General features: G+C 42.6%; 1 protein-coding gene across 1 annotated transcript; it reads right to left on the reverse strand.

The window, feature by feature from the left end:
• Positions 1-9,695: 9,695 nt before the first annotated feature.
• LOC112255285 (fidgetin-like protein 2) lies at positions 9,696-13,222 on the reverse strand. Its single transcript, XM_024428308.2, has 2 exons — positions 13,201-13,222; positions 9,696-12,143 (listed from the first exon to the last, which is right to left on the reverse strand). Exons 1-2 carry the CDS (start codon positions 13,220-13,222, stop codon positions 11,005-11,007), a joined length of 1,161 nt encoding a protein of 386 aa, XP_024284076.1. The 3' UTR covers positions 9,696-11,004.
• Positions 13,223-13,628: the final 406 nt, after the last annotated feature.

A 13,628-nucleotide genomic window follows, 5' to 3' on the forward strand; every position in this document is an offset into this window, starting at 1 on the left:
TTTGAAAAATAAATAATTATATCTTAAACTATTAGGCTGATGGGTTGACAGTTTATGGTTGTTACCATGAGGATTCTGATATATTGTTTGTTTTAAATCTATCAAAAGTAGAGAACGTTACAGACCATGAGTGGTCTTGTTTCACTACATGTAATGAGGACGTTGGGGTGTTTGTCACGGATCTCCCCCGGTACTGCTGCTCATTCTGTTCACCAGTTCCAGAGGTCTACGTCACCGGCTTTCTAGGCTTCACTGAACGGGATTCATTATCATCAACTCCGGACTGTCTTGTCTGATTACACACACCTGGTTCCCATTTCCCCTGATTAGTATGTTATATGTGCCCTCTGTCTTTGTCGGTTATTGTTCCCATGTCTGTTGGTCGTGAGAGTACCAATGTGGTGTTGCAGATTTATATAGTGTGTATTACGGGTATCGTTTTGTTTACATGTTTGTTTTGGGTGTATTAAAAAACCCTATTGTGTATTCCTGTGCCTGTCTCCAAATCCTTTATACCAGTGTGACAGTCCTTATGGTATAGCTGACCCTGCTCATTCCTGGTTAATTTAGAATTTTAGGCAAATCTGATGGAGTTGACCAAATCTCCAGACACTTCTTTTAGGGATCAGTCTTAAGAAATATTCTTTAAAGTCACAGAGAACTATTGCAAGAAACTACATAATGTAATTTTTCAGTTAATATCCCCTTATTGGCAGTTTTTATAATTTAAAACACTTTTTTTGGAGAGTATGAAATCTGGATCCTTTGCTCCGGACAAGGGCATTTACAGGCATAGAGCCGACATGAAAATGAATAATATTGAGAATTCCAAAAACAAATATTTTCCCTTATAATATTCCCCTAAATACACATTTTATATTTTTTATCTATATCAAGTTTCCTTGCCGGACAAGGATTGTCCCAACTTTCAAGAATCTCTGAGCTAATTTCCTGCAGTTCTGCACATTTTGCCATGAGTCTGAGAGAACATCTAGCAGTTTAAAGCTAATTTCCTGTAATTATAAAATGTTTGTGTTCATCTGCTATCTGGGGGGCCTGACCTTTTTAAGGGTTGGAGGCCCCCAAAGTGCGTGGACCCCCCTGCCTTGTGTGTGCTACACCAGTGGTCCAGAGGGCCACACTTTATATTAGTTTTTATATTTGCGAACTGACTGTCTAGCTTTCATTTCAGTGATTTATTAGCGAGCTAGACAGGAGTCTTGAAATTGTATGAATGTAGGTCCATTACCATTTCTACACAGTTTTGATTTGGTTTTAGTTATTTTAAAGTATATTGAGTTCGACTCCCCTTCGGATTGGACCCTCGCACAGGGTTATTTTGACACCACACTGGTCTAAAGGCTTGCATTTTGAGACTTGTTGCCCATCTCCTAGACAGGATTTCAATGAAGCTTCATTAGTATGGTGAAAACACCCTGAAATAAAGTACACTTCCACTATGAGCCCACATCTTAGTCTATTTAATACTGTGCAAAAGTAGGCCTACACACAGCCCTCTGCCTTATTATAAGCACATAAGCTGTAGGCTACTGAAGTTCCATTTGCTAGGGTAGGCTAAAGGGTGTGGCAACAGTGAGTTGTGAGGTCCTTGGTGACTTTGTGGACACACTTAAAATTACAGACTTTGCAGTTCCATCCACCCCAGTGCAGAGCTGGGGGATACCCCATAATCTGGAGGAGGATCCATGGACGGCTAGTCCTACACAGCGCAGAACACAACCATCTCCCCTGGGTAACGAACCCTCAGAACCCCTGGGTACATTCCTCTCGATGAGTAGACACCTCCTAGTGCCCTGTTAGAGAAGTGGTCCCTTTTACAATACACAGAAGTGTGGTTATGTCTATGCATCTTTTTTAAAGTTCTTACTTTATCATCTTGGTCATGTGATCAGCAAGGACAGCTCAATTCAGAGAAGCTAATAGTATTTTTCCCTCTGAAACAGCTCAAACTGTCCCTGTTATCAGGAAGAGGAGGGTTTATGCACTAGCCCAGCCAGTGAGAAGCGACTCTGAAGAGGACCTATCTAGTAAAGAAGGGATATCGGAGAGGGGGAGCAGAAAAGGGAAAGACAGCAGACCCATCCTGGGAGATCTGTTTGAATAACACCCTGACTGATTTGTAACTGCCGCTGACTTTTTAATGTTTGATTATTTCCAATGTAATGCTGGTGAAGTAATTTACAATTCCTTACAGTTTACCTAGTTTGATCCCCTCCTGTTTGTAATCTTTTTCATCAGTTTTGCAATGTGTCATTGTTCTAATAAAATATAATCAAAAAGGTTGAAATAGTAGAACATTTAAAATTCCCAGAGTGAAATAGTAGTATAGTGACAACCACTAAATGTCACTGTTGTGTTATTTCCTGTCTACCACTTTCCTCTCTGATACTGCTGGGTGTGTGAGCGAGAGGTTATCCTGTGATCTTGTACTTTACTGAGAAAAATGAAACATGCACTAGTAGGTCATCTTTAATGGGTGTGATCGTGTCTAAGAGGGCATTGGGTCACCCCCTACTTCTTCTGACCCTTCATCCTTCCATGACATAGAAAATGTGAATAGACAAACACTGAAGTTTTTGTCTGAAGTGGATGTGAATTCAACAGGATTGGGAATGTCTAGGACAGAGAAGGGTAATGACATTGTCAGACTAGCCATCCCCAAATGAGTGGCCAAATGGGGCAATTCCCTTTTCCACAGACTGGCAGATGGGCCAGGTACTCTAGGAACTCATGAGTTTGCTAAACAACAGCTTTATTTAGAACTTTGATTTGTATATTCAGTCTGCTTTGAAACATAATGAGTATATGTGTCTACGTACAGTGGAAAAATACCCGATATGTGAACAAATATATATTAAAAAGATGAATTAGGGAACCCTTTCAAGTGTATGCAGGCCTTAAGCCTTTGTGTTGGGAAAGATAAATTGTTGGATTATTGAATTCAACGAGACTCTTCTACCCTTGAGTGGGTGACCTACTCATCCTCAGGGCCTATGCATGATGGGTCCACTATCCCACACATATGGTGGAGAATTGCCACACTCACCTACAAAATGGATTAGGGAGCATATTAACATCATCTGGAGTCTTATCAGGGGTTAAATTGGGATAGTCTGTCTCTCTGAATTTTGTTTTTTCTAAAATTGTCACTATATATTTTGTTTTGCTATACCCCCCCTACCCCACACACACAGACTTTAACCTCCCCAGAACCCCCTCTCATCCCCACCGCCACACACATTAGCCATGGGATTGATGTTGGAGGGTGGGTCACCTAATCCCTGTTAGGGTGAAGGCACAAAGCGCATGTTGATGCAGGAGGGGCCAAATGCTTACATCACATCTGTCTCACTCTGACACATTTGATCGTCCTTAATAGATCATCCATGCCCTTTACTTCTACATGACTTAGCTTGCTGACCGCACATTGTGGTTCACACCAATCAATACCTGAATCGTAAAATAGCAAGAGTGAGGGTGAGAGTGGTTGGGGCTGGGACCAGGGTTAGGGTGAGAGTATGGTTGGTGCTGGGACCAGGGTTAGGGTGATAGGGTGGCTGGGGCTGGAACCGGGGTGGGTGAGAGGATGGTTGGGGGCTCTGCTGTGGAATGCATGGAGATTGACAGGAGGGACAGCAGAGTTTGATGGAGGGATACAAATAGTTAGAAACACCGCACACCCCTCAACACAATAGAACCAGGGGGGTGTTGTCACTATGACTCCACTTTCTTTCACCTTCAGCTTCCCTCCTCACACCCTCTTGAGCCTTTTGGGGGGGTTCTTGACATGACACGTTTGGCCCTTTGTTTCCCTTGCCAACATTTATCCCTTCACCCCTTTCACTCTCTGAAAAACATTTCTATCTTCCTTTTTGAGAAATAGAAGTTGTAGATGTACCCTATCCTGTGTGTTCTCTTGTGTGGATGAGCTACATTACTGGTTTAGCTCAATAGGCCTTTCATTGGCCATGGTGAGGTGGAGAAATAGGTGACATGGAATTCAGAACATAATGAATGCTTTTTTTCACCTTGATGGAGGTATCACCTAAGGCAGGTGAAGGCAACCCTGATCCTGGAGTGCAGGTGCTTCATGTTTTTGATTGGAAGATCAGGTGTGTTCAATTTAGGCAATGACTGAACTGATCAATTAGCTCAGTTGGTCAGGTGTGGTGCCCAGTTGGAACAAAACCCTGCAATACCTGCAGCACTTCAGGAACAAGGTTGCCTACCCCTGACCTAAGGTGACAAAATCACAGAGCTATAGAGAATGTCACCTCAGAGGTTTGACAAAGACCATGAATGTCTGAGTTGGAATAATAAAACCATAGCAGGCTTTCCCTTGGGCACACAGGAACACCATGTTCTACCAGCCTCCCAATTCAATGCACTACAGTATGTATTCATTAAAATATTAAATGAAATAATTTGACCCAAAAAGGAAGGCAGGGGATATTTGAACAGAGGGATTGATAGTGACAGGTGGGATGCTATGGGGGGGGTGTAATGAAAGGGCTAAAGCAATTACCAGCTATCCATTTAAAAAAGAACCGCAGTAAGGCATTTTGAGAGACAAATATGGACACACTATGTGGCCATGCCTCTTTGAGGACCATTGATTGTTTGATGATTGAAAGTGTCCTTTATGGTAAGCCTTCTATTTCAATGTGATATTACAGTTGTGGTTTAATATTTTTTTTTGTTAAATTAGCTTAATAGCTTTACCACCAGCTTGAGAGGCTGTAAATTAGCTCACTTCCATGTTTTTTTGGCATGCCTCTGTACACTGTAGATCTAGGGTTTGGTGCATTTGTGTCACTTCAGGGCCTGACAGAGTACAGCTTATAGAAACAGACAGCACAGAGACAGACCAGTGTGAGGGGGAGGTGGTGCTGTAGATGTCACCTATAGACCTAGCAGGCCACACCCACACAGATAATGCAAAAAACAAAAATGGTTGTTGATATGGTAAAAAGAAATGTCAGTCAAATGCCCCATTTTTACCGTTATGTTGAAATATGACACTTTGGACTGTATTGAAATGCAGTAAAACATTATACACAAAAAGTGGTAATTTCAAATAACACTTGGAGTGCAGCTTTTTCATATTGATGTTTCAATTTGATGTAATAATGTGCATTAATTGTTGTTAGAGCTATTCAAATTATTATAAAAGCCAGTTGAGTGGTGCACCTATGTATTCTTGTCACACCACAAGCATATGTTGAGACTTACCTGCAGCGATGTGAAGGACTGAGCTGATTAGACACAGACATCAATATGGTGACTGTCCTCACCTGTCACGCCCTGACAAGGTGTGATTTGGGTGGGCATTCTAGTTTTCTATTTCTTTGTTGGCCGGGTATGGTTCCCAATCAGAGGCAGCTGTCTATTGTTGTCTCTGATTGGGAATCATACTTAGGCAGCCTGTTTTCCACCTGAATTTGTGGGATCTTGTTTTTGCACAGTAGCTGTATAGCCCTGCAGAACTTTACGTTTGGTTATCTTTTGTTGTTTTCTTGGTGTTAATTTTAAATAAAGAAGATGTACATTTTCCACACTGTGCTTTGGTCTCATTCCGATCTCCAATCCAAAAAACATACTGTACTCATAGTGCAAAATCTCAATCTATTCCCTACTCTATATTCTAGTGCGATACTGTAAGTAGACCTGGCTAAGCAGCCTGTAGTTTTATCATAAGAGGTGAAGAGAAGTGAATTGCTAATTTTAGGAAATTACAAGGGATTATATGGGTTTAAACCACATTCTTTACTATATACATGGCCACTGAATGTTTATCTAGTCTAAAAGTTTATTTTAAATATCTGTCATTTGTCTTAATCGGTGCAGTAAAAAATATAAAACAAGGTGGGCAGAGTATCCTGTATTCTTTTCTTTAGGTGTAGTGTATATATCACAATTCATATTTATAGTTGGTATATGACAGGTGTATGATTATTTTCACAAATATGTTGAATCAGTAGTTCTGTAGTTCAGTTGTATTTGGTTATCTGCCTAGCAACTCATCTGTATTCTGATTAGTCAGATGTTAATGGTTTGACTTAGAACAGGAACTACTTGAGTTGATGCATGGCTGTAACTGTGTAAATTTCATGATGGGCGCGTTCTTCTACTCAGAAGTTGCTGACACCTGCCAGGTCTTAAAATGCTTGGATAGATATTTTACATATCAGCTAACCACATATGTTAAAACAATCTGTCGGTCGAAGACAGAGTCGATGACTTGGCCACACAACCATTGGTTTGCATGCAACGTCTGAGCAGGGGAACGCGACCAAAGTAAATCTGCAATAGAGTAATCAGTCTCCGTCCAGTGTTGTCTCCATAAAGAGTCATCCATCCACCATCTAAAGAACCCACAAATGATCCAGGTGTTTTCTTCCTATGGACAGGTCAGTAAAACAGCTATCCAGATACCCATCATGTTATAGGTACACTCATCATGACCTGCAAATTACAAGATTTTGGTGATAAGAAAACAAACTGGAGACAGAGTTGGGCATTATCTCTTCATTTCCATTAAACATTTTTATTTTAAAATAGCCTTTTGTGAGGTAGACTAAAACAGTTCAAGAATCATCATTATTCCATAACAGACATGTGAAACAACAGGAAATAAATATTTCCATGACCGTCTTAAAAATGAGGTAGAAATGGCTAGAGAATGTACAAGATACAATAATAATACTACTGTATTAAAAAGATAGTGTTGAAATCCCACTTTTGTTGGACAAACTTATCTCCACGTACACCTTCATATTGATGACGCTGAAGAACATCAACTTGGGACAACAACAAAGAAAGGAGGCCATTCTAACCTTATTATTAGTAATTGTGACTTAAAGCTTAATGCACATTGCATTATGAGTGTTAATTTACTTGTTGCTAAGCGCTTTTCCAATTCATCAGTTTTCTGGATTGTGAAACTATTTTCTCAGCCCTTCACAGAGTCAGCACTCAGAACTGATACAATTCTATAATGCTAACAAAAAGGTAAATGCTTAATGCTAACAAAAAGCTTATATTAAATTATTATTTGGCACTGATGCAATCCACTGTGTACATATTTTGTTATTGTGAATGTTCTTCTGGTGCAGATGATTCAAGAGCTGCTGAAACAACTGAAATATGTATGAATGTCTGAAACCTAGGACACTTACTAGCACAACCTCTCTGCAAAATACTGTTAATGTTCTTTGGATCTGGAAGGATTTTTAAATTATATTTGAACTGAATGTTAAAGATAGAGATTCTGAGCCCCAACAGTTTGCAAATGTATAAGAGGGATATCATATATGGCACACTTTATACCCAGGATGATGTGGTAGCCTTGGACGTGTACAGTATGTCTGTCTGCTTGGAACAAAGCAGCTACAGTAATAGCCCTTAGCTACAGAATAAACATATTTTGCAAATATATTCAAAAATGATGTTGCTTATCCAATGCCCTGGTTAACCTATAGCCATAAAAACAAAATCTATTATGAAAAATGGGCATATTTAGAGTAAAGGGGGTTTAGGAAGTGTTTATTATTTCTTCAGTTGTGATATTTTTGGTGGTTCTTGAGGCTCTGATGTTGTTTTCACCACTGTGTCCTGAGGTAATAGATCAGTATTATAATAGGCACAGTGAGGTCTATAGAGGCCCAGCAGCTGTACACGGCTACTATAGAAAACACAAAGTAGAGGGGGCTTCTGGAGAAAGGACCTGTTACTGAGGTGTATAGTCACATAGAGTTAAGACATTTCTAGGTTACGTTGATAGGAAGGTATTTGATAGATGTAGACATTCACTTCTGACGTCAAGCAAAGCTTTCATGTTTGAGCACTACAGGCTGAAAGTTGTCATTTGCATTTTGTCACAGGATGTCAATGTTTGTTCAGAAAAAGTGTTTCTTCCCCTTTGCTAACTACATAACACTTAATGTAGATCATCACTCCACCAAAATCTAGATGGGAAATAAAGCAAATATGTTTTATATATCTAAAACAATTATTGGTGTACATTATGGTTTCTATTATCCTTTGAATAAAATATATTGAATTACATTCTACGTTTCAGGCATTGGTATGAATCTCAAGTTTCAATTCGCAAGTTAAAAGACTGGCAGTGTTCTGTGGGTGTTCAAATATTTGAATCTACGTGGCTGTGCGTGTGTGCATGCTTATGTGTAAGTGTGTGTGGGGATGTGTGAGTGTTTGTGCGTGTGTGTGTGTGTGTGTGTGTGTGTGTGTGTGTGTGTGTGTGTGCGCGCGCACAAACGCTAATATTGGTGGCCCTAAAAGCTCTGTGTTCCCTGAAGTGTACAGTGTCTGTATTACAACAGCCATGACTCTATTATATTCTCCATAAAGCTCCCTACAAACACCAAAGGTAATACATACATACATACATACATTATTTTACAATACAACAATCTTCCTGAGTATTCAATAACAAGACTACATATATTTCTTTAAAAAGGCAAAAAGAAAAAAGAATGCATACGTTAAAAACACAAGCAGACTCCGATTTTAGGATTCTAAGAGTATCTCTATGAAAACGGCACATTTGCATTGGTTTGACAGTGTACTACTCTTTAGTAAACTCAGCAAAAAAAGAAACACCCCTTTTTCAGGACCCTGTCTTTCAAAGATAATTCGTAAAAATTCAAGTAACTTCACAGATCTTCATTGTAAAGGGTTTAAACACTGTTTCCCATGCTTGTTCAATGAACCATAAACAATGAATGAACATGCACCTGTCGAACGGTCGTTAAGACACTAACAGCTTACAGACAGTAGGCAATTAAGGTCACAGTTATGAAAACTTAGGACACTTTAGAGGCCTTTCTACTGACTCTGAAAAACACCAAAATAAATATGCCCAGGGTCCCTACTCATCTGTGTGAATGTACCTTAGGCAGGCTGCAAGGAGGCATGAGGACTGCAGATGTGGCCAGAGCAATAAATTGCAATGTCCGTACTGTGAGAAGCCTAAGACAGCACTACAGGGAGACAGGAAGGACAGCTGATCGTCCTTGCAGTGGCAGACCGCGTGTAACAACACCTGCATGTGATCGGTACGAACATAACCCCTGCGGGACAGGTACAGGGTGGCAAGAACAACTGTCCAAGTTACACTAGGAATGCACAATCCCTCCATCAGTGCTCAGACTGTCCGCAATAGACTGAGAGAGGCAGGACTGAGGGCTTGTAGGCCTGTTGTAAGGCAGGTCCTCACCAGACTTCACCGACAACAACGTCGGCTATGGGCACAAACCCACCGTCGCTGGACCAGACATGACTGGCAAAAATTGCTCTTCACTGACGAGTCGCCGTTTTGTCTCACCAGGGATGATGGTCGGATTCGCGTTTATCGTCGAAGGAATAAGCATTACACCGAGGCCTGTACTCCGGAGCGGGATCGATTTGGAGGTGGAGGGTCCGTCATGGTCTGGGGCGGTGTGTCACAGCATCATCGGACTGAGCTTGTTGTCATTGCAGGCAATCTCAACGCTGTGCGTTACAGGGAAGATATCCTCCTCCCTCGTGGTACCCTTCCTGCAGGCTCATCCTAACACGACCCTCCTAACATGACCCCCCTTGCTCAGGGACACATTATTACATTTCTGTTAGTCACATGTCTGTGGAACTGATTCAGTGTATGTCTCAGTTGTTGGGTCTTATGTTCATATAAATATTTACACAAGTTTGCTGAAAATAAACGCAGTTGACCATGAGAGGACTTTCTTTTTTTGCTGAGTTTATATGCTGTAGTTAAAATTCTCTCTCTCAAGTATGTTTCTACAATTATCTCTTTCTGCAGGTTTAAGTATCTCTTTCTGCAGGTTTAAGTATTTCAATGTATTGACAGAGCTGCATGTAACAGTGCATAATGAACAATAGTTCACCTAATTTCAGTTTTTGACAAAATAAGCAATGCATAGTGTAGAGAATCATTGTACATTGTATCTAAACTGCTGTGAAATATATTTTCAATAACCAAAGCTATTGTATTTTCAGCTGTTTAAAGCTGGTGTACAAAACCGAAAGTAAAAGAAGAAAAAACTAGACCGGTAAGCATAGAAATAGAGCACATAGAATATATCTACTGCTTCTTAGGCTTGCTTTCGATGAGAATAACATATCTATAACTCACATTTCTATGTGAATTTGGTCAGGTTGCCCAAAAAGTTACATATTGCAGCTTTAACAGAAAAAGAAAAAGAGTGAGTGAAACAAACTGAGAAAAAGCAGGGAAGGGAAAACATGATGAAAATGTAGTGATGAGAGGTAGAGAAAGTGGGAGAAATAACATAGAAACACTGTCAAAAGAAAACAGGGAAAAGGGAAGGGGGGAGAGGGGGACATTCGTTTCAAAGCGAGTTGTATAGAGGCACCAAGCCTCAGAAGAGCTATCATTGTGCTCGTGGTGTCAAGTTATTAAAGCACATCACATCAATTATGTTCTTCTTCTCTACTTTTTGGTCTGAAAGGTTATGATTCTTATGGTGCTGTAGGAGGTAATAGAGTCAAACGTCCTTTCCATATCAAGTGGCCACTCCAATTAAGAGAGCAACTCTTCAAAACAACAACATTGCAATGTCACTGTCTGCCAAAGTAGCAGATTGGGAAATAAATAGGATCCTGAGAGAAGCAGTCGGTAATCCATTCAGACTGCCTGATTTAGCCCTATCCATCTAGATCCCTCCCTCTGTCATCACACCACCTCACCACACCCATACTGGACAAAGTGCCCCTTGACTCTTTGGAGAAAATCTAAGAATGAAAATGATATAAGATAGGAGGCGGATTCAAGTCATTTGCCATTTTCTCTCCTTCCAGGTTAGATCACATGACCTCTCATTGCAAAATCCAATTATTATTTTCCCCCAGTTTTTGTCAGAGTAAGTACTCTACTTGGTTTTTAAATGCCAATAAAACCGAAGGACCCCCAGAGAGTGTTCCTTTCAAGTGCCTGATCTAGCGTCCTCCAGTTGGGTCCTCAGATCGTGCATGTGACGCAGGCATCTTCATGGCCAGCCTCTGATGGGGAAAGCCATGTTCCCCTCCTCCCCCACTCTCCCCACCTAGGCCTGAGGAGGGGCTGTACTCGCCCTGGCCAACATAAGGAGGCGACACCAGAGGTTTGCCGGGCTTGTAGGCCTGGACTTCTGAGCCCGCTATGTCGTAGTCATTGCCGTGACCATTGCCGTGGCTCTTGCTGTGGCCGTTGACGAACTTCCTGTACCGCGAGCCGTCTCCTTCTCCTCCCTCCTCCCCCTCTTCCACCATCTCAAAGGCCTTGCGTTTCAGCGGCCCACCTGTCTCAGAGCCGGCCCCTAGGCTGTGACTGGGGTAGCCATAGCTGCCCCCCGCCATGGTGGACCGGGGGATCAGGGGGGTAGGGGTGCTCAGCCCAGAGGGGAGGTAGGAGGCACTGGGGTGGCTGTGGCTGTAGCTGGCTGCCAGGCTGGTCTGGAGGTGGGGGTAGCAGCCTGGCGGGTAGTTGTATACAGGGTTGGTAGGGTTGTAGCTGGACACCAGGGTGGGGGTGGTTTGCAGAGAGGCTGGGGGAAGTGCTGAGCCGGGCTGGAGGCAGTATCCTGAGGAGAGGTAGGTGCTGTTGTAGGAGAGGGGGTAGTCCTGAGAGGGGGGGCCATTACAGGAGCCACCACCACTATACCCAGGGTCAGAGGTCAAGTTACTGTTCACCACCGTCACACTGCCCGTGCCAGGGAGGCCCACTGATGCGGATCCCACTTTGGCCCCTGCTGCCAGGGCCTCCAGCGCAGGGTAACACTCCATGCCCTGCCCCAGGGCCCAGGGCTCAGTCTCACTCTTCAGGAAGGCCCCAGGCTCTGAGTAAGCCCCTGGGGCAGGCCTTTCGTAGGGCAGCTCCAGGCCTGAGTACTTTTCAGCATAGCGTTTTAACAAGGAAGAGGCGGTGAGGGCAGAGATGTCATCGCTGGCCCAGGGGTATCCGGCTGCAGTGGTGTAACCACGTGAGTCGTGTTTGTGGGAGGAGGGAGGGGAGGTGGTGGAAGACACATCCAGGTGCTGCTCAGGCCACTGGGACAGAGGGGCCGCGTGCTCCGGAGACCAGTGCATCTTCAACAGACCTACAGAACCACAGAGAGATGACAGGGAAAGCATGGTTATTCACCACGTATTACATTTTGTCAGGTGACACAAAGAGAGACCTCGGAAAATTACAATTGGCTCAGAACAGGGCATCACGGCTGACCCTTAAATGTACATGGAGATTTAACATTAATAATATGCATGTAAATCTCTCATGGCTCAAAGTTGAGGAGATTGACTTCATCACTACTTGTTTTTGTAAGAAGTGTTTACATGCTGAATGCACCAAGGTGTCTGGTTAAACTACTAGCACACAGCTTGGACACCCATTCATACCCCACAAGACATGCCACCAGAGGTCTCTTCACAATCCCAGTCATCAACAGACTATGGGAGGCGCACAGTACTACATAGAGCCATGGTTACATGGAACTCTATTACACATATTGTAACTGATGCAAGCAGTAAAATCAGATAAAAAACAGATGAAAATACACCTTATGGAACAGCGGGGACTGTGAAGAGACACACACACAGGTACAGACACACATACACATGACAAGACACACACTCTACACGTACACATGGATTTTGTATTGTAGATATGTGGTAGTAGAGTAGTGGCCTGAGGGAACACACTTAATGTGTCGTGAAAGTGTTACGAAATGTAAAGCCATATCATTTTAAAAATGGTATATAACTGCCTTGATGTTGCTGGACCCCAGGAAGAGTAGCTGCTGCCTTGCCAGGAACGAATGGGGATTCATAATAAATACAGATCCCATCAGTCCAGTTTTAAAGCAGAGATAACTGCAAATTATTCAGGTTGTTCAGATAACCATACCACACAGGTAATACACTAACTAAATGCAAATAGATTGAGTTTATACAAGATAAAATACAACAAAGTTCCACTTTACTCAAGGTTTCATGGAGATTCACTTCTTTCTCACTTGAAAACCCAAGAAAATAAGATTTTATAAAAAACATTACAGTCCCGCTCACAAGCAGAGGCCATTATCATGTTTTTGCTTCGCAATCCCTCTTCTCCCCAGTGCCCCACACTGCTCCTACAGTTCTACCCGCGGAGGGTACCTTGTGCTCTGAGCTCCTCCATGCCTAATCGTCATGAACAACACAGCCCCTGGCCTGGTCTCCAGGGCGATAAGCCCCTATCAGCCGCCCCGCTCCCCTCTGTCCTGCTCTCTCACTGGGATCATTGTTGTCCCTCTGTACGGTGCTCTGTGTGTGAGACCCCCACTCCACTCAGTCTAACACGAACACACACACACACACACACACACACACACACACACACACACACACACACACATACAAACAACCGCATACACACTCACACACGCACATTAGTGCAGTGTGTTCCATTGGTGCAGTGATCAACCATTTTGATTGGCTTTGCAGGCTGCGTGTCTTTGAGCAGGCATTAGGCTGACATTCCAGGCATTGCAGAGTATTATTAAACTGTCCTGACCCTTTGAGCCTGGGCCAGAGGGACTACAACA

The sequence above is a fragment of the Oncorhynchus tshawytscha genome, linkage group LG07, assembly GCF_018296145.1.
Source record: "Oncorhynchus tshawytscha isolate Ot180627B linkage group LG07, Otsh_v2.0, whole genome shotgun sequence".
Taxonomy (NCBI): Eukaryota; Metazoa; Chordata; class Actinopteri; order Salmoniformes; family Salmonidae; genus Oncorhynchus; species Oncorhynchus tshawytscha.